The sequence below is a fragment of the Cucumis sativus genome, chromosome 5 (genome assembly GCF_000004075.3).
Source record: "Cucumis sativus cultivar 9930 chromosome 5, Cucumber_9930_V3, whole genome shotgun sequence".
NCBI classification, from domain to species: domain Eukaryota; kingdom Viridiplantae; phylum Streptophyta; class Magnoliopsida; order Cucurbitales; family Cucurbitaceae; genus Cucumis; species Cucumis sativus.
Window position 1 is genome coordinate 28,495,622 of NC_026659.2, and position 22,074 is coordinate 28,517,695.

The 22,074-nt window shown below is 31.9% G+C and overlaps 3 protein-coding genes across 7 annotated transcripts; 1 reads left to right on the forward strand and 2 right to left on the reverse strand.

Moving 5' to 3' along the window:
- The first annotated feature begins 524 nt into the window (after window positions 1-524).
- LOC101218306 (vacuolar protein-sorting-associated protein 33 homolog) lies at window positions 525-8,368 on the forward strand. 5 transcript variants are annotated; one of them, XM_031885564.1, is made up of 22 exons: window positions 527-752; window positions 839-878; window positions 1,059-1,139; window positions 1,382-1,576; window positions 1,683-1,793; window positions 1,894-1,959; window positions 2,126-2,239; window positions 2,328-2,372; window positions 2,916-2,972; window positions 3,260-3,354; window positions 3,799-3,850; window positions 3,997-4,053; window positions 4,160-4,222; window positions 4,334-4,440; window positions 5,013-5,135; window positions 5,219-5,300; window positions 5,410-5,480; window positions 6,140-6,220; window positions 6,629-6,686; window positions 6,786-6,847; window positions 7,303-7,396; window positions 7,977-8,368. In XM_031885564.1, exons 1-22 carry the CDS (start codon window positions 700-702, stop codon window positions 8,064-8,066), a joined length of 1,797 nt encoding a protein of 598 aa, XP_031741424.1. In that variant the 5' UTR covers window positions 527-699; the 3' UTR covers window positions 8,067-8,368. The 5 variants fall into 5 exon arrangements, with proteins under 5 accessions (XP_031741423.1, XP_031741425.1, XP_011655870.1 ...); XM_004142343.3 differs by having other exon boundaries at window positions 528-752; window positions 2,126-2,233; XM_031885563.1 differs by having other exon boundaries at window positions 525-752; window positions 6,629-6,847.
- A 141-nt stretch (window positions 8,369-8,509) lies between these two features.
- LOC101221065 (U-box domain-containing protein 14) lies at window positions 8,510-11,567 on the reverse strand. The gene is made up of 4 exons (XM_004142354.3): window positions 10,924-11,567; window positions 10,443-10,559; window positions 9,846-10,262; window positions 8,510-9,750 (listed from the first exon to the last, which is right to left on the reverse strand). Exons 1-4 carry the CDS (start codon window positions 11,194-11,196, stop codon window positions 8,674-8,676), a joined length of 1,884 nt encoding a protein of 627 aa, XP_004142402.1. The 5' UTR covers window positions 11,197-11,567; the 3' UTR covers window positions 8,510-8,673.
- Window positions 11,568-13,953: 2,386 nt separating this feature from the next.
- On the reverse strand, window positions 13,954-14,851 carry LOC101209121 (SKP1-like protein 14). The gene has a single exon (XM_004142391.3). The coding sequence runs from the start codon at window positions 14,732-14,734 to the stop codon at window positions 14,240-14,242; it is 495 nt and encodes a 164-aa protein (XP_004142439.1). The 5' UTR covers window positions 14,735-14,851; the 3' UTR covers window positions 13,954-14,239.
- Window positions 14,852-22,074: the final 7,223 nt, after the last annotated feature.

Below are 22,074 nucleotides of genomic sequence, written 5' to 3' on the forward strand. Positions count from 1 at the left end.
CAGTTAATAAATTATTACTCTTCATTTTGTTAATTAAAAACAAAATCAAGTTTTAAAAAAGAAAAATTCGAAGTATCAATTCAAGAGATATGTGAAGATGGTAAAATAGAGTTTAGGAGAAAATGATTAAGGTCAAAAATTGAAAATTGTCATTTGGTAACATTTCTTTTTTCAAAAATTAAATTTATTAACATTACATTCATTTCAAAATTTATTCGTTTAAAAAACAATTTAATTTTTTTTTTAAAATTGACAAATAATTATCGAAGAACTAAGAAAATAAACAATTTTTAAAAAACCAAAAACTAAAATCGGAATAATTGCTCATAAGCAAAACAAAATTTGTGTGGTGGGTTTAGTCTAATTTTGAAAAATGGAATGCTTTGTAATGGTAAACTTATTTCTAAACACACAAAGCTTATTCTAAACAAATTTCATAAAAAAAAAAGTTTTAAATAAAAACAACCTTTAATTTCTTTTTTAAAAATTATTTTTTCTCTCTAATCAAAATATTTCAATATTTCTAAAAAAAAACAGTCTAGAAAATAATAAAACCAACGCGACGGCGCCGATGAGAAAAAAACTACGGATGCAACGGAGGTCGACCCGCCATCTTCTTCCAGCGAGGAAAAGGAAAATTCTCTCTATTAACAAAGACTCGAATTGAAATAAAGAAGAAAAGAAAATTCTTCGGCTTCGATGGCGCAGATTCCGAATTTGGATAATGCTCCTCTGAATCTCCGAGCGCTCAGGTTCTTTTTCTGATCATCGCTTCATAGTGATTCAGTGTTAATTCCTTTCAATCCATTTCCTTAAGTATTTATGGTCAAATTTTCAGGGAACAATCTCAGAAGGAGCTCATTAACATCCTGAAAAATGTGAGTTCCTTTCTTCTATCTGTTTGGTTACCTAGAATATGTTACAGGAATTAAAAACTAAATTATATTGGAGCTTAATGATTGTTTAACACAGTGTGCACGTTTAGTGTAACATTGAAAATTAGATTTCGAGGAGTTAATTCGTCAAAATTTGCTTTCAATTTTGATGTTGTTGTTTAGATTCGAGGAAGGAAGTGTTTAGTCGTTGATCCTAAGCTGGGAGGTTCTCTATCCTTAATCATCCAAACGTCTGTACTTAAGGTACTCTCTTCTTTTCACTTAAGGGTTGTTTTTACCGGTGGACGGTGGAGATCGGATACTGGAAGAATTCATGAGACTATCTCATTTTCCTATATGTATTTGGCTATTCATTTTGAATCTTGTGAATTGATTTGTGTTCTTACTCAGTTAAGTCTGTTTTATCGTTCTGGTGGGAATTTAATTATTCATCTCAATTGCCGCTTTCAATCGTTTGAGGAATTGTTGGTGCTGGTGCGAAACAGGAACATGGAGCTGAATTGCGACATCTTTCATCTGATCCAATTCAAACTGATTGTAATAAGGTGGTTTATCTTGTTCGAGCTCAGATGGACTTGATGCGATTCATATGTTCTAATATTCAAAGTGACATTTCGAAAGGACTTCAAAGGGAATACTTTGTTTATTTCGCCCCTCGCCGTACAGTAGTTTGTGAGAGGGTAAGACTTGGGAGCCAATTGGTGTCATGGTCCAAGTTTTGAGATCTACCACGTTAAAAATTTTGGTCACATTCTCATAATTGGAGTTAAAATTTGAATTATGCAGGTTCTGGAGGAGGAAAAGGTCCACCACCTATTGACTATTGGGGAGTATCCTTTATACGTAATTCCATTGGATGAGGATATTCTGTCATTTGAGCTTGATCGTTCGAACAAAGTATAAAAAGTTCATTTAATTGTGTTATTTGGTATTGAATGTTCTTTCTTTGTGCTTATGCATGACTTGACATATAACCTTTCTCTCCCTTTTCCGGTAGGAATACCTTGTTGATGGAGATACTAGTTCACTCTGGCATATTGCAAAAGCAATTCACAAGCTTGAGGTTGTACAATCTTTCCTGCATTTTGTTTTCAGAATAAAATCTAGGACGTGGGAAAATCCTGTTGTATAATAAGTAGAAGTCTTGTATTGCAAAATACTATGTTCACTCATTCATATTCCTGAATAACTGTGTAATCATGGGATAATTATTTGGCTGTGTATGTTAGTTTTCCTTTGGGGCAATACCAAATGTGAGGGCCAAAGGGAGAGCATCAGTACGTGTTGCTGACATTCTAAATCATTTGCAAACAGAGGAACCTGTTAACTCAAATGATGTAAATGTTGAACTTTAAGGCACCCTGTTCTCTCTTTCTTTTCAATTTCCTTTAAAGAATTTATGCAAGGATTGATTAATTCATTTTATTTCAGATGGTTGTGCCAGAGATAAATACACTCATTCTTATAGATAGGGAGGTAAAGTTTCATTAAACTCCATCATATTCTGCTGTGAATGTCATTATGTATCGTGGTTTGATTTGTATATGCTATTATTTTTGGTAATCTATGGTTGGGGATATGAAAGTTATATTCATTTCAAAACATGAATAATTGTATTTGAGTCTTTGTTCTAAAAGCTCATTGGTTTCAAAGGAGAATAGATTGGAGCTTGATGCTAAAGCAAAGAACTCCTTCATATATTTATTTGCCCATTCTATTCAACTGCCCCTGTTGTTTAGTGTTGGAATTCTTTCCTTTTTCTAGGCTTTTTCCTTGTTAGAATCCTAGAATAATTATGGAAAGATTATGGGAATGTATTCTTTATTTTCCTAAATCTTTTCCTTTTTTATTCCATTGTGTACTCTATTATTCTCCCTTGTACCTATTGTTTTATTCATTAGAAAATAATAACAACAAACAATCGTGGTTTTTCTCCCGGTACTCGGGTTTCTATGTAAATTGGTGTGAACTCGTTGTCTCTCTTTTCAATATTTAGAACTTGATATTTCTGCTTTGCAGGTGGACATGGTTACTCCCATGTGTTCTCAGTTGACATATGAAGGGCTGGTTGATGAGGTGAGCTAATGCACGAGTGGAACTTCTTCTTTATCTTTCTCATTTGTGTTTTTTTTTCTTTGCCCCATTGGATGACGATGATCACTTGATTTTGTTTAACATGACATGAAGATTTTTATACAGATAGATAGTTAATTTGCTGTAACTTCTCCCATTTTGGCTTCAAAATCTCACCAACTCTCGATTATATACTCTTCACAGTACTTATTAGCCTACTCACCATAATTCAAATGGACTCCACGTGTAACTTAATTTTGTTTTGAAGTTTTCTGCTATGGGCTTTGTAGTTTTTGCATGTGAATAATGGTTCTGTGGAGCTTGATTCATCGATCATGGGTGCTCAACAAGATGGAAAAAAGATCAAGGTTCCACTTAATTCAAGGTTTGTGCTTCCTTTGCTAGATATGTTTAGCCATCCTTAAGATCAAGCATTATAAGCTGATTCTCACTAATTTGTATATTTATTGGTCTTCTTTCTTTTATGCTGGACGAATATACTATGCATTTTTGGGCTATCTTTTAGCTTTATTATTCTCTTTACATGTCTAACTTCTCTGATGAATTGTAAAAGTCAATACTTTTTACTCTATGCAAACTTAGTTTTTCGTTAAACAGGATTTTTTTTTAGAGAGAAATACTTAAAAAAAAATGCACAACTAAAACATGACATCAAGAACAAGATAGTGTTAATTTGGCTGAGTGATCGTATTATTTATGAATGCAGAAGGATTTGGAAACTAAATCCAAGTCACATTCTAGTTTGATGCAGCGATCTCATTATCAATTCTCAATTTATATTTATTTCTTTCTTTACTTGTAATTCTAGTGACAAGCTGTATAAGGAGACGAGGGATCTCAACTTTGAAGTGGTTGTCCAGGTTGATCTAGTTTTATTAACTCTATTTAGTGGATTATAGTTAACTTCCTTTTCTCTGTCATTCCTTCGTTTGAATTTGCATGTAGTATTTTTATTACTCCTCTTGAAGTTCCACTTCCTTAATTGTCTTCTTCAGCATAATTGCAGATTCTACGTCAAAAAGCTATGAACATGAAGCAGGACTATGCAGAGATGTCAACTACTGTAAGCTGTTCATTGTCAACCCACACATCTATTTCAACTGACTCATATGATTAAATTGGAAAAGCTTTTGCAACAAACTCTAATTGGTAGTTCATGTCTAATACAGACACAGTCAGTTTCTGAGTTGAAAGACTTTGTTAAAAAGCTGAATTCGTTGCCAGAAATGACAGTAAGTATCTTCTGGTTTTCCTTTTCCTTTTTCTTTTTTTCCCTTTGAAGACTTTTTGAAGGTGCATTTTACATGATAATAAAATTATTATTTGCCATAATTTATTTCTAGAGGCACATTAACCTGGCTCAACACTTGACGACGTTCACATCAAAGCCATCCTTTCTTGGGCAGCTTGACATGGAACACACAATTATTGAAGCTGAAAGCTATGACATGTAAACTAACCTTAACTTACTTTTGAGTTTTTGAACATGACATGTGCTGGTTGGTTTTAACTTCTTTTTTATATATAATTCTTCTTGTGAGAAATATTAAAACTTTATTTTTTGTATTTGATTATGTTCATCTAGGACATGGAGGCTTTATTTATGCTTGTGCTCGTATGGCCTACTAAAAAGTAAAATGCAGAAATCTAGTTGTTAAAGTCTAAATGAAAAATCCATTTATCATGCATGCTGTGCAATGTATTGAATCCGTGTTTGTTCTTCTTTATGGTACTTTTGAAGTTCGTTTGTGTTGACTTTTTAAAAGCTATTCTACACTTGCAACGTAGTTATTATTTTAAAAATTATTTATAACGATCCTTTGTATATTGTCCCTCTTTTGTTTCTTTTGAATACTTACTTTGGAAAACTACAACATATTACTTTGCTTTCTGCTTTCTCTGACAAAATTGTTACAAGTAGCTTGTTCTATAGTTTTCATGAAAATACACTTATTACTAGCCTATCCCTCATGCATGTTATGTGTTATGTATTGGTGAAAATGTTATAGTTTCTTCCTGCAGTTGTTTTGAATACATTGAAGAACTGATCCATAAGCAGGAGGCCCTTGTTAAAGTCCTCCGTCTTCTCATCTTGCTTTCTGTTACAAATTCTGGTTTACCTAAAAGACATTTTGACTACTTGAGGTAAGAATTGTTCTAGTCAGATTTTTATGCCCTTCTATTAGTTTGGATACTCTTGGTGTCTTACATAGCTTTTGGATTTTTAGGAGAGAGATACTTCATAGCTATGGGTTTGAACACATGGGTACATTGAATAACTTGGAGAAAGCGGGATTAGTCAAAAAACAGGTTGAGCTCTCTTTGTCTAGATTGAGGAAATTTGTGGTTCACTTTCAAATTCTCAAGACACCATCATTGATAATTTTAAATCATGATTGTTATGGTCTATACCCTGCAGGAGTCAAAAAGCAACTGGCTAACTATCAAACGTGGTCTGCAACTTGTTGTAGAGGACACAAACACCGTGAAGTATTATTCTTCTTCATCTTTTTACCCTTTTTTTTACAGTTGGACACTTAAATAATCTCAAGGCACGTGCAAATCAATATGCCGCAACATTTTTGTTTATGATTTTTTAAAATTAAAGTTCTGTATTTTGGCACGATGTGATATCTTTTCAACAATGTTGGAATAATTTTGTATTAAATTAATGAGTCACCTGCTCGGTTGGAGAACCATCTTTTAGACTCATGGCACCCTTCACTTACCTTAAAAGTAGCTAGTTTTAGTTGTATTGAAAAGGAATGAATACTTTTTCCAATTTAACCAATGTCGGATTCTAAAAGCTCTGTTTTTAAGTGTTTATTTATTTATTTAAAAATTTTAATGGAAAGATCTGAAATCCTATTATTTATGAGTTAATGTTTATTCCCTTTATCTTATTCTTTCCATATTAGAATTTCTCTTCATTTACGGTTTCTAGCGTTTATGGCTCCATTTTTTTCATTTGGATGTGTAGCAATTGTTGGCATGTTTATAATTGGCACACCTGAGAGCCTAGTTTAGAATTGCATGAGATCTTTTTTTCAACCATGTATAACTCATGTACTATCTTTGTGCGAGAGATTTTTCAAAACGTCTGCCTCCTTGGCTGTCAATAAATTTGACTTATAAATATTATGTTGCAGCCCGACGGACATTGCATATGTCTTTTCTGGATATGCACCTCTTAGCATTCGTCTTGTCCAACAAGCTGTAAGATCTGGATGGTCAGCCTCCTTTCTTTCTCTCCCTCTCTCGCTCTCTCTTTTTTTTTTTGGGGGGGGTGGGGTGGGGGGGGATGTGAAAGTTTTGAATATTTGCCACATTCTTGCCTTTGACCATGAATATCGTGTAAAAAGACACATTGTCCATATTGGTGATCTCATTCTTAGTTATTTTATATTTAACTCTGATTCAATTTGGTTTCTGTACCTCTTCGGGTTGGGATTGTCATAAATTTCATAATTGTTTTCCCTACTTTCCCAGCTAATGTTTTTTCCCTTAAATATTTTTGTTTTCATTCTCAATTTTGCTCAGTATCTACCATATCTCTGTTTGTACGTACGTAAATTTTGTACTTCAGATATGATTCATCTCCATTTTGCGCAATTAACCTCATTGCCTGGGTATATCAGGCGTCCTATTGAAGAAATTTTGAAGTTATTACCTGGGCCTCATTCAGAAACAAAAAGAGTCAGTAAATTTGTCTTTATGATCTATTGTGATGTTTGCAATTTTCTTTCCTTCTTTTGCTGGCCTATTCTTCATAATTATTTTGGTTTTGAAATCCAGGGTAGATTCCTTAGCAGTTCATCCTATGATTCGTTGCAAGGGGCTTCAGCCAGTAATGACAAGTAAGTCTAAACTATGTCAATATGTAAGATGATGTATGATTAATGTTACAAGATGTTATCAAACATCGTTTTGCCCTCCAAAGAATAAAGAGAGCAGTAGCATTTTTTGTCTTCCTTCATTGAAAGTTGGGTTTTTTTTTTTAAAAAAGGAAAAAACTAGCAGCAGCACTGCAGCACCAATACAGTTGGCCATGTAGCTACCTAACTGAAACGACTAATCCTTTATGGCCATAACTCTCTAATCTCAACGGCCACAATTCTCAGAAAACATAACAAAAGAATACCAAAAAGTGAAGAAGCGAACTTCAATATCATTGATAGACTTTTACAATTATTGTGTTATTTGTGCTAAAGAATACCGAGGATGGAAATTTTCATCAATGGTAGTTTCCTGATAATGCACAAGTGACGATCTCATTGCTTTGGCTTTGACAATTAATCTCTCCACTTGTCAGAGTGACGGATGGAAGGCGCACAGTTGTACTCGTTGTTTTTATTGGAGGAGTAACATTTGCCGAGATTTCTGCTCTTCGATTTCTGAGTAGTCAGGTATGGAATTAATTTGTCTATTAAATTTCGGTTTTCTGGTATAGGTTCATAAAGTTGGACAGTTAGCCTGTGTTAGAATATATTTGGAGGTTAGGTTAATTCCCAAAATAAAGAAATATTAAGAACACTTTTCTTTCAAAAAAAAGTTAAATTGCACTGTTTATACTGCATTAAGATGAATAATTAATACCAACACGTTCACTTTAATTCAAGCAATGTTCATACCAACACGTTCATTAATGACAACAATTTTACTTGAACCTACCCCACCCGAAGAATGGAACAAATCAATGTTGCTTCATTTCATGTTTTTCCCTTACGGTTATAACTTTAGGTAATAAAATACAGATAAAAGAGAAGGGAAGTAAAAAGGGGGAAAATAGTAGAGAAACCTAGGGATGTAACAAAATAACGTGCTAACCCATTTCATTTGGCCGTCTTTAGGTAAGAATAAAGGATATCTGTCGTAGCTGTGTCGAATACTGATGGGTTTTACGCTCAATTGGATCTAACGGATAAGGATATCCACATATTTAAGGCTCTTTCACCCTGATCTCTTTCAATTGTTCTCATCTTGCAGGAAGGAATGGCTTACGAGTTGATAGTTGGTACCACAAAGATTGTTAGTGGCAATTCCTTGACCGAAACATTTGTGGAGAAGTTAGGCTAATTCTAATTTACCCCACCTTTCCCTAAGCTTTAATCAATATGACCTGCTAGAACTGAAAATCAGCTTTGTTTGTTCAGTATTGCGGTTTAACGGTTATCGTCTTCCACATCGAACCTTTTTCGTTCACAAATGAGTTTGTTCTGTTTGCTGTCCTTTTCTTTTCTTTTTATTATCAACATTGGTTGTTCTTGACAATGATGAGTGTTGGTTTCTACAAGTTCTTGCAGGCTGTATACTCTCACAGATTTGATCCCATCAGTGTAAAGAATCATCTATTTACTATGATTTCATATTCCATTTTAGATTGCTTCAAATTAACTGTTGATTGGTTTATATATTATCGTCTAAAAGAAATCTGCTTACAATGGGTATATTAAATCTTATCTTGGAGGACCTTTTTCCACTTTCTGCACCAAACATTCAAACTACAAAAATAGAATTCCTTCATCTTAAACACAATAATCAATATATTGTAATATATATTTAAAAATAAATAAAAATAATGGCATCCTTCACTTTTGATGCCTTGTAATTTACAAGGGTGAAGATGGCATTCACTTCATTTCCATCACCCCTCAATTATAACAAAATCAAACCTCCAAATTGTTTATAGATTAGGTGATGGTTTATCAAAACGTTGAAACAGTTCTAAAATGCTTCCTGCTTTTCTCTTTGCTCTCTCTGTGCCATTCTCAGATACTTCCTTTAATGCCTCTTCTGCTCCATGTTCTCTAGCTAACTTCAACTGCTCGAAATCCGTACTACAAAGCGACCACAGCACTGCAGCAGCATTCTCCCGGTTTCGTGGAGAGCCTGTTCTGATGAATTCCAACAGAATCGCCATCGGCTCAGCTTCCCCTATTGCTGTTTTCCCTTCATGGTGAGTTGCAAGAATTGCTAGAATGGCTAGAGCTTCATCCACCATTCCACCTCCAGCATCTTTTAGAAATCCCATAAGTGGATTCACAATTCCTGCTCTTATTGCTCTAGCTTTGTTTCCCTGATAGATTGATAGATTGAAAATAGCAGTGGCAGCATCTTTCTTTCCTCTCGGTGTACCTTCTCGAAGCAAAGTAATAAGAGCAGGAATTGCCCCAGCTGCTCCAATTGCAACCTTGTTCTCGTCAATTACGGACAAACTGAAAAGGGTTGCAGCTGCATTTTCCCTCGCCTCCATACTGCCATTTTTCAACACTTCTACGACAGCGGGAATGGCTCGTAAATCGACAATGGTTCTTTTGTTACCGTCGTTGATTGAAAGGTTCAATAATGCTGTAACTGCATGCTCCTGGGTCCTAGTGTCATTTGACGATAATAGTTCAACAAGGAACGGAATAGCTCCTGCCTCAGCAATACAAATTCTGTTATCTGAATTCCTCTTTGCTAGTAACCGGAGTTCACCTGCAGCTGATCTTTTTTGTTCCGGCGATCCATTTACCAATTTTACTAGTAACGCATCGATGGCTGACCGATCACAGTCTGAAACATTGTTTCCGGCTTTCTTGTTTCTACAGCTACCTTGCTTCTTTGGCAGTTCAACACCATTGTTCTCGCACCACAAAGCAATTAGACTCTTCAAAACGTAATTTGGTGTTAAGGCTGTATGTAGTAAAGCTTGCTGAGATTTTGGACAAGTCTTGTGCCCTGCATCCAACCATTTCTGAATGCAAGATCTCTCATATGTCTACAAAAGGTCAGAAAACAATCTATTAATAACCATCATAACAATAAGAAAAATAAGAAAGAACTTGCATTGCATCCGCCGATTTTGATGTTCACCTGCCCGGTGGAAACGATAACTGGATCCCTCATCAATTCAAGAGATATGGGGCATCTGAAATCGTCGGGGATGACTGGAGATCTGTGTTTAATGGTTGTAGTTTTTTCGTCTTGAGAAATTTCAACTTCCGGGTTTTCTGATTGTACAAAATCCTTCAGCTTCTTTAAAATGGACGACATTTTACCAAAAACATCCTCAGGGTCTCCATCACTCGAGATCACCAACTCGTGGATCGCTAGTGACTCTTTCTTCAGCTCGTTTATAGTTCGAAGATGCAACTTTTCAGAAAGTCTCTTCAATACTGCAGGGTCAGGATCTTTTTCTTCTTGTAATATAGCTAAATCCTTGTCTAATTGTGTATCGGCTAAATTTACTCGCTCTTTTGCTCGTTTGAATTGCGCATGAACAAGTTCAGTCTGAAACCAACGGAATCAACGGTTAGCCGTTGGGACATCAACTGGTAAGCATATATCTCATCCAACTCAACTAATCAAAATTCAGTACTAAAATGGTTCTCATGGAAAAACACCAAACAAAGAGAACATGACAAATCCTATTTACAATGAAAGTTCATGGAGGTCAGGTAATAACTGTACCTGTTCTCGAACCTCGTCCGAGATCCCAAGCTTGTCAATGGGAAGCTTGCTGAGTGCTGCTTCAATATCTTCTGTCATATGATGAAACTCAAGTCCAATCTTTTCCGACTGCGAAGCCTGAAACAAAAGAGGGAGAAGGAAAATTCCATAAAGCATCTGATGAATTTTCTTGAAAGCTGATGATATTACACTTGTCGAAATAGATAGCAGTCTAGAAAGTATTCACCTCCCAGTGAATATCGGATCAAATGAAAAAATCATAGGAACTACAAAAGATCTTCAAATTAACATGGCTTTCTTCAAACAATGGAACAAATACAGACGAATATCAAAGATTCCGAAATGTTAAAACATTTCACATATACACAGAAGAAAAAACAGATGGATCAGCCAAGAAATTTCTTGTTAACATGATGAATTCTCAATAAACCAAAGAGAGAAACTAAGAAGAGCATAGAAGAAAGGAAAAACAAGCCAATACCTGAAATAGCTTGCTACCTTGGCTGACCGACTTAAGAAGCTCAATAGCAGAATCCAAAGCAATTTTAAGCAACTCCAAGCCCTTAAGAACATCCAGCTCAACTTCTTCTTCCCCATCTCTTAATTCTTCAAACAGAGGGCTCAATAGTTTGACTCTTCGAATCAGGTCCCCATACATCTTCTTACAGATACCGTTACACTCAGGAAGTCCTGAAATCTCCCTCACAGACTCCGGCAGTTGATTCACCACCATATCTTCCTCCGACGGACCCATTTCAAAATTCTGCAAAATGGTAAAGAAACTGCCTCGAATTCAAGGGTTTCGAAGGTTTTGAAGAAGACCCAGATGAGAGAATCAACCCAATTTCGATTGTAATGGAAACTAGAATGATTTGGTTAGAAATTTAGAAGTGGGGTATGTGAAAAACTCCATAGACGATGAACTTGGACATGAAATTGTAAAGATCAATGAATGGGAATACTTATAAAGACTAAGAATTGAGGTGAGAAAATTGAATGTTTAATAGGTAAGAAGGATTAAATGAAAAGATAAATAAGTTTAAGGCTTAGGTGAGCCGTCTGCTGAGGGAGATCATTTCATTTGGCATTAAGACGACCAAATTAATACGTAAATTTATGATTTTCTAACATTGCCATTGAAGAAGGGTCAGAAGACTTTTGGATGAATTTTGAGAGAATACCACAAAAGTAGGGGAAAGAAAAAAAATACATTAGAAGAGGTCAAAAGTCAACAGGTTGGGGCTTTAATCATTGAAATGAAAGCTCAAACTTTTCTATTAATCTTTTTTACTTTTTACATTTAGAAAATAAGTTGTGGAGAGGAGAAAATATGGATAGTTTTGAAGACATGAATATAAGAGATTAAATGATGTCTCTTTAGTCTTAAGTAACTTTCTTTTTTATTATGTTTTGGAGTTAGTTGAATTGAGTCAATACACAACTTAATAAAATCATAACTATATAAATAGAGGAGACTATCATTTAATTAAATTATAGGCAAAGTAGAATTTGTTGGGAAGATTGAAATTTGGGTCTAAATATTTTGAAATACAAGGGGTGAAAGACATTTCAAGCCAATATTCTAATTAAACATATATAATATATAATCTTATTACTATTATTGCTCATTAGGTAAAAAGATAATCTTCTAATTAAACATGGTCCTCTTACTACTCGTTCAAACAACTCTCTTTTCTATTAAGAAATCTAATTAAGTAGAGAAGGAATGTAGAATAAGAGAAACACAAACCCTTAAAGAAAACTATTTATGAAGTAAGATATATTATTTTGAGTAAACTTAATTTATAAATAAGATATGTTACAAATGTCAGTTGAGCTAAGTTCAAGTTGATGGTACCTATATATATTGATATTTATTTATATATGTTGATATTGATAAAATGAATATTTCATAGAAAAGAATAATGGGTTAAATTGTTGAATAGTTAAAAAAAAGGAAGGAAAAGAAAAGTTGGTTTTTTTGAAGGGAAAGATAAAGAAAGTGAAAGTCAAATTAAATTTGGTATAATTATATGGCCAAGAAATCACTTGCCGGCAATACAAATTGGGCCCTCCTTCTGGATCCCATTTTCTCTCTTTCCCTTTGGTTTTGATATTGGAATAGCAAATGTTTAGGATTGGGAACAGGGAAGGGTAATGTAATAGTTGGTGTGAAATACTTTAAAATTTTCCATAAAGGTCATCATTAGTTAATGGAGGCTTATTTTTTAAAATACAAAAATTGACACCAAATACACACAATGCGTTTAGGCCATTGTTTAAGTTTTTTCTTGCCAAATATTGTTAGTATTTTGACTTCGCTCTAATTTAGAGGGCTTGTCAAAAGACCCACATTTTTGTCATTTCAAATATGATAATGCTATCAAATAGGAAAATTATAATTTATTTTTGGTGCATTTTAGAGAGATTTCTCATATTCATCATTCTCAATATTATATTTTTTTTATATAGTTTTCATTTGGTTTGAACAATTTTACTCTTTGATTAGTCTCCAATGCTAAACATGTTTTCCCTACATACTAACTTTGAGTCCGATAGTTTTTTTTGTAGTAGCATTGAACATCTTTGATAACTGCAACTACCAGAATTTAAGATGGATAAACTCAAACAAAAAAACAACTATCAGCTGATTTTTCTAATAGTTTGTCAAGAATCAAGAATTTTGGCTCGATCAACCCGGTGTCAAGACACCTAAACCAAAGGAGTGGGATAGAATCCAAGGATCACGTGGGAGAGTGAGTTTCCAAGTATCCTCCCTATATAAACTTTTTGAAGGGAAGGTCTAAAGGGGAAGTGGCCAGAGAGAAGTGTCAGGATGGATGGACACAAAGATTGGGTGAATGGCTTCAATTTTAAGCATACTTTTGAAGCCTAAACTTTCTTCCCATTACCTCATGATAAGTAGGAGAGGCATTGAATGTGTGTAGTAGACCCCAAAGAGAACTGTTAGATAAACAGAAATCAGCTTCTTCATCATCATCTTCAACTACGGGCTTATAGGCCTTTTGAACTTGTTGTGTGAGTATTGAATCATCAGAACTGCGATATTACATGTAAATAACATAACACTTTAAGTTAAAACCACGATACCAATCACTTGTGGTAACATCCAAGCTTAAAATGAGGTTGATCATTCAACCAAAGTTCTCCACAAGGCTCAATGATCACTTGTTGGAGAGAATGTGTACTAAGCTTAATGTCCCCATGTGATTGACAAAAGAGGCATCTTCACATGAGGGAACAATCATCCATTGTTTGACTCCAATATTTTAAACCCTTTTAGAATAGTTCTAAAAGCAAAGTTCATAATAATTTATTCCCATCATTCCCAAGGGGGTGTCTGCTATGTCACAAACATAAAAAAGTTCTAAATAGCTAACTTAAGATCAATAGTTTTCCACGTGTTTGTTTATATTTTTAAAAAATCAATCTCTATTATCATCACATTCTATCCAATCATCAAGAACCATCAAATCCAAGAACAGATTCATTCAAGATCAACACTTTGATATACTATTATGATTAAGTTTAGAAAAGATGGATGTAGAATATCTTCAAATAAAGAAATGTTTCCACATAAAAACCAATAATAATGCGACATATCAGTGATTTTTCCAGCAAGAACAGCAACAATTGAAAAGAAAAACCCATGGATTGCCTAAAAAATTTGAAAACAGTAAACCATGATGAATCTATAATATTCTAATACATTCTATTGACACCCATCTTGTGTTTTCCTCGAAAACATAAACTAAAAGTTAAGCGAAATAAAAAATTTATTTACTGCCGCTAGTGCTACCGCTACCGCTACCAGATGGTTCGAAGACCCAAGCATTCTGGCGTCGAATCTCAGCCTCTTCTTCAGGTGTAAAATCATTCGTTATGTTAAAGATCTTCCGAATCTCCTCCGGACTCTTTCCGGAGATCTTATCAGCGACACATTGGCAAGTTGCATGGAATAAATCGGTAACTTCCAGGTAATTCGCAGCCATTATAAGCTCAAACAACAAATCCAAATCCAGATCCTCCAAGAACTTAGTTTTCCAAGCATGGAGAGCTTCCTCCGCTAATTTTTCCTCGACATGCATCACAATCCACTCGATCACCATCCCCAGCAATCTTCCACTAATATTCGGAAGCGGAATCGTGATTTCATCGTTATTTGAATCATCCTCTTCAAGAAAGATACGAACCACCACGGATTGCTTCGCTACCTCCTCACTCACCTTGAAAATCTCGTTCTCAGATGATCTTAGGTTAACAATCCTCATATTGATAATCAATCAAAGAATGGAATTGAAGAAACAGAGATTAATTTGGGAATTGCTTGAGGATCAATGAATTGATGAATTGATTCGATGAATGGCCGTATTTATAGGGGTTAGGGTTTTTGATCAATTCCCAAATCACATTCCTTTTCGGAATTTAATTCTAAAGATTTTTTAATGGAAATCATAATAATAATATTAACTTTCCTTATTTATTATTTTCTGTTCGAAAATTTCGTGAGAAAAATCTAAACTTTATATTTATTTATTTAATTAATTATTAAAATTTGATGTAATTTCCTTTAAAACACTTTCCAAAATTTAAATTCCTTATATGGATTCAATTTTTAGTTTAATATTTATAATTTTGGTGTGATTAACTAATTCAAATATTTTTTTTGTTTCAAATTTGATTGAAATTTGGGTAAAAAATAAACAAATTGAACCAATTCTATTTTCGAACACATAACTACATCTAATTAATTATTATTAATATCATTAAACAAATGAATTTATTAGATGAATTAACTTAATTCTAATATACAAATATGGATACTATTGATGATTTTTAATTTAAGTTAAATTTGGAATCTTTGGTGTCGCATATTAAGGGACATTGTTGATAATTCAAATATTATAAGTTACATTTACTTTACAATAAAGAATTATTAATGTAACCATATAAGGTCACACAACTTCTTCAATATGACTAAAATCAATAATAATAATAATAAAGTTTGAAAAGGCTCTATAATATTTTTATACCTTCATCTCATAACAATAGAATTTTGTTCATTCCTATTCCTAAGAAAGCCAGCATGGAACTCAAGAATTGGGTACAGAAATAAAAGGAAACAAAAACAAAAAAGGCTTTTGAAAAAATTTGAATCCCGTTCAAAGTTCATTACAAAGATGGTTGTGCGAGCTTGGTTGGAGATTTGTGTTCGATCTATGGAATTGGTTAATGAAGGAAGTCTATGGCTCGCTCGTTACAAGCAAGGGTTTAGGTAAAGGTGTTATTCATTGGTTCAAATCGATTGTGGGCATCGTGTGCGTGAGGGTAGCTTCACAAGAGCCAACTTCTTAACTTCTTCCATCTCCTTGGCACTGGACTTTGGGCGAAGGCCCATTGTTCAGTACCACTAGATCGAGAGGGTAAGACGTTTGGTTGGCTTCCCAGATTAGCCTAACTTCCCTCTCCGTTAGTGGAAAAGGATAACAAAATGTTTCTCTTTGGCCGAATGGATACACGATAGGATGTTATTCCAAGCTCAACAATCAATTTTTTTTCACCTAATTATTAATTATTATTGTTAGAATTTAGTTTTTTTTTTTTAATTTAGACAAACATCGTTGATTGTCCACTAATGGATTCTATTGTAAGCTAACAACTAAAAATACAAAAGAGTAAACCTATGGAACATAATTAACTATTGATCGTGTTGATTGAAATTTGAATGTACCTTATGAGGCTTTTTCTATAAATCTTTAGCTAATTAATTTAATAAAAGTATAAATTTATATAGTAACGTACTTTTGATACATTAACAGTGTTTAAGAAAATTGACATAAGTAGAATAGAAAATAAGTAGTATTGAATAAGTACGTATAAGACTTTTGAATAGTTTGTTATGTTTGTTTTTTCACATGACTTGTTTGAACATACACTTGAAACAAAGAGGGTTCAATTTTTCACGACATGTTTGAACATACAATAGAGACAAGAGGTTCACTGTTCCTACGATCACTAGGAGCAGAATACCTCATTCGACCTTTAGGCTTACAACTTCTAATCATCCAATCAGGCATTGGTGGATTTGCAGTACTCACTTCACTAGGAACCTCAAAAGCAACAAAATCACCAAAACTTGGAGGCATGGAAGTTGATAACGATGAGCCAAATCCTGCAACCAACGTAGCTTCAGATACCGTTGGTGGTGGAGAAGGTTTTGCATCGATGGTTGGAGTTGGTTCTATAAACAACATGGCTCTAGACGTTGCCATGGTCGTAGAAGAAGAAGCTAAAGCTAAAACGAGGAGGAAAAAGAAGAGGAGAGGAGCATGACGTAGAGCCATTGACAAAGATAACAAAAATGACAACACTATAGAGAGTATGAGTTGTTTAGGGTTTGGTTATTGCATTGAGTGTGGGGGAAGGATTTAAATAAGAGATGATATCCATAAGGGAAGAGATACTTTAAAAAACTTGCATAGCTGTAAATGGAGAGTAGAAGGGTTTGTAAACTCGTGCATTTCATAACTACAATACACAAGTAGTCAACTTCTTTAATTTGACCATTTTTAATTTCCTTCCAACAATGCTTTGGGATCTTTGTTTATGTAATAATAATAATTACTTATTTTTCATTATATATATACACATTTTCATTTTCATAAATCACTTTTTAAAAAAATATTCAAACTTTTTAGTGATTTTGTTGTGTAAAGTGTAAATAGTTAATCAAATTTTTCATTTTTTTAAAATGCATAAACAGTTAGTCAATAAAAAAAATCAATAAATTGAAGTAATATTGATAAGTTTAATTTTAAAATTTCAAAAAAGAAAAATCATAGTATATACAAAAAGTAGAATTTTGCCTTCGTATATATTAAGCATTTGAAAATACAAGTTTTTTTTTTCGATTTAAACTCAACTATATAATCTTCAAATGAAAAAGAAAAATAGACAATAATTGTTTTTATATTCATGTACTTGAAATTAACAACTAAACATTCCATAGATTTGATGAAAAATTATTATTATTATTATTTTTTAATTTAGTATAAGAGTGATTAATGTTAAGAATTTGGATATTGTAAAATATTGAGAAATAATGTTTGTGTTTAATACGTGGAGGAATGGAATAGGTCCACGTGGATATAGTAGTAGCTTACCTGTTTAGCCGGCAGAACAAAAGTGGGACACGGACTTAATATACTTATAAACAGATACGAGGGGAATTGCCGCTTAATCTTGCGACACGTGTAATGAGGATGGACGATCTTTGTGTAGGCAGAAGATCTCAACCACCCATCCCTGTCATCAAATCTGTGACTAAAAAGATAAAAATTAATATCTACAACCCGTGTGTTGTGTTCCCTTCCTCCACATTTCTCCCCTAATCAACCTGCCAACCTGGCACTCCTTCTTTTTTAAAAAAGAAAAAATAAATCTATATGTAAGTTTAAATTTTAGTTTTTTTCATGAAATAATATATATAGATAGACCGACCGACCAATGTGATCATGAAAGTTATTAGGTCAAAACTGATTTGATCGTGGTTTCGAAACTTAATTTGTATACCTTCAATCAAAATATGAGAGATTTGTGACTTTTTGTGATTGTTCAACTAAAAAAGTATATACATAGAAGAGGTAGAATTTTATAACATTTTTGTTACTTTATCGTAAACTTTATATTAATTCCATCAAATAAACCTTCATTGTCTCATTGATTCCCTCTCAACGGAATGGAGGGTTTTGTTGTTTTAAATTTAACTCTCTTTCTTTTTAGTAGAGAAAGTTTGTAACTCATTTTAAGAAAAAAAATGCTTTTTTAATTAAGACACTAGCCTACGTTCATTTGGGCCGAAGCCTTATTTCTCTCTGTAGTCTAGTGATGATTGGGCCTGGCCCTTAAGCAAAGATAGCAACACCTAGGACTTTGGTCTTTCTCTCTATATGTACTACAATCTACGACAAATTATAGAGTAATTATAACGGATGACTATTTTAAGAATAATAATTAAAAATATAACAACATTTAAAAAATATTGTAAATATAGCAAAACTATTACTAATAGACTTGTATGATAGATTTGTATGATCTATCAATATTTACAACATGGTCTATCGGTGATAGACTTCTATCATTGGTAGAATTTGACAAATTTTGCTATATTTGCAATTTTTTTAAAAATATTGCTATATACTTAGTTATTTTGCATTCAATGACTAAATTTGCAACTATTCCATATTTTAATCATTAAAGCATTATTGATAGATTCTAAAATTAACAATAGTAAATATTGATAGAAGTCCACTAAATTTAAAAGTATTTTAAATTTTTTTTTATCATTTTCACTATATGTTATTTAATTGTTATAGAAAAACATTTTCTTCAAAAAACTTATACCCTAACAAAATTTTAAAATATATATTTTACTGTCAATATTTTTTATAAATATATATAATTTAAATCAAGCCAGATGAAATGGAATAAAATCCAAAATCAAATGTAATAATTTATTTTAAAAAGGGAAAAAAATCAAATAGTAACAATAGACATGTGGTGTATTGACCATTAGAAACATTGCAATTCTACACTTCCCACCATTTTTTTTGTTAGTTAATTCCCCAAAATAGTTTGAAAAAAATCCAAAGTTGAAATTGTAATTTTGTTCATAAATTTGTTAGAATAACCATTTTGTAAAAAAAGAAGAAAATTTAGATTTGAAGCATATTCCATTCTAAGGTATCAGAAGTCTAATCAATTTCTATATGGACCCCTGAATTTATGTTTCCTATGAAAATATTTTACATTAAACTTTCAAGCATATTCTAGTTAGGCCTTATTTACCACTAATAGCTACTTTACCTTTAAAACAAATAATTTCAAGTTATCATTTTGAATAACGATAACATAAAAATAAAAATAAAAAAGTTAATTTCATAACTATAACAAAATATCAAAATATTTACAGCTTATATACTAAAATAAAAAAAAAGTCTATAAAATCAACTATTTTTTTAAAGATAAATGTTTGAGGTACGTCCTTCATTTTCATCTTATTTTTTATTCTTTTATAATTTTTCTTTCCTTTTTCATCATCAAAAAATCATTTAGATTTGAGTAACAAAAAAGAATGTTGTGATATTTTTTATATTTTTTATTGTGAGTATGTAGACTTTTTTCATTTTTTTAAATTATTAAATATTTTGTCGATTTATTATATTAAAAAAAACTCATAAAAATAACTATTTATGTCTTTTGTTATATGGCCTTTTTTTATTTTGTATTTATCAATCAAACTTATAAAATTTCACTCAATATTAATTTTATTAGTATCAAAAAGACCGTTTTGAGAAGTATTCAACAAACATATATCAAAATAAAAAACGATTCGATTTAAAACTTTAAATTAAGCCAAATATATCTTGCAATTTTGTACATAATGTCACATTATAGAAACCAACAAAAAATTGATTAATGAGTATGTACAATAGATGTGAATATTAATATATAAATTATTAGAGAGCAAATCCGAACATATCCTAAAGTTTATATTTAAAAAATGTCATTGAGAATTGAAATGAATATAAAAGGTTAATAAATTACAAATGTATTGGACAAAAATTACATAAATGATTTGAGGCAATTATTGTTTCTCAAGCACGTGAGAGATCAAGAGCATAAATCAAATATTCCAACCTTTATTCTATTCTATCTAAAATGTATATTGATTTATATATATCTATATAAACTAACCTAATTAATTTGATTTATAATAAAAAAAACTACATTTACTCAAATAATGAGTACAACACTCAACTAATCTAAAATTGTAATGTTTGATCGTTCCATCTCAAAAGTTGTTAAACTATATCTAATAGACGTGAATAGAGAATTTATCAAAATTACGATGAAATCAGATACAATTGGACTTTAAAATATTTTTAAATGATAAATGGGAGAAAGGGGTTATTGGCACCACTCCTTTATTAAGGTATTGGTTGAATTTGATAAAAATAGAAACATCATCAAAACTTCTTTTTTCTTCAAAAATAATTATCATAACTTTATATCAAATCCCAAATTAAAAATAATTGGCCGCTTTAAAAATGACCTCATGATTATTATTTTAATTGAACGTTTAGACCTAACATCAACTCAACTTTAGATTTCCTACCTCCAATTTGTACTAAAAGAATGATAGATTTTACAAAATATTTACATTCTATAGCAAATTTGATCAGTGATAGTCATTGATAATCATTGATATGTCATAGTGATAGAATTCAAAATCTTACTATAACTTGTAAATATTTTAATTTATTTTGTTATTTTAAAAATGTCTCTATTATTATTTATATTACAAATTATTATTATCCTAGTTAATATCTTTTAGATAAATATCAAAACTAAATTAAGAGACATTTTTAAATATAGCAAAAATAAATAAATAAAGAGTAAAACTATTTATAAACTATTACAAAATCATTAAATTGACATAGTTTCAATTTTTTTTTAATGATAATTTCTCCAAAGTTTAAACTATATGATAAATTTTTAGATATTTAAATACATGGAAATTTTAAAATGGGAAGAATATATAATTACAACCACCTTCCTATTTAAGAATATATACCTATGTATATATGTATATGTAATGAGTGCAATTCAGTGTTTATTTATATATAATTTCTATGAATCTATCCCACAATGACAACATAATAATGAACAATAATAATGCTGCCTAAATAAATAATGCAAACATACATCTAAACGGTAAAATTTGTTTTGGAAATGATATGTTAGCAATTATTTGTGAAATTATTTGATGACGACTAGGAGTAGGAGTAGGAGGGTCACACGTCACACATAACTCATTAACTCATATCGATAACTATGTGATTATATTCCAATTACGAAAAATACTTATTGCATCCCAAACATCTACATTAAATTGATTATGTGACTTTTGAATGTGTTACATAGGACCATAGATTTTGAAGGAATTTAATTCAACTACCTTCTAAAGCATATTTCAAAGTAGAAATAAGATTGATTTTCCTAGAAGTGTTTATTGTTATTAGTATAAGTATTAGTTAAAATTAATTACTTTACTTGAGAGATTATGGTAATTATTGTATATAAATGCAAATCTGGAATAAATTAAAAATTTTGTTCTCTAAAACGTAAATGCCTTTGAGGACAACTAATATAAATGTATATCTTACATCGGTTAAATTATACTCAACTTGATATATCGTCTCATCTTGCTTTTGTTAGTTTCAATGATTTTGTTAGAATGTTCAAAATTACTTCATAATCTAAATATATAATTTTCTTATGATTTGATATTTACAATCAAACTTGTTAAAGACAAAACTAAAACCATGAGTCGAGTATGTTCGACTCAAGAAGTTAAACTTGGTGGTAACTTATCATCTAAGCTAGGGGTGATTATTCGTTGATTATCGACTTGAAACCAACCATAGTCGATTTTGTAAATATTCAAACGAACCTCGACATTGATGAGTAAGGGTTGATCAGTAATCCGTTTTTGTCGAGTCGATTTAACCATTAGAAATTCGAAACTTTTCTAAATCGACCTCGATTG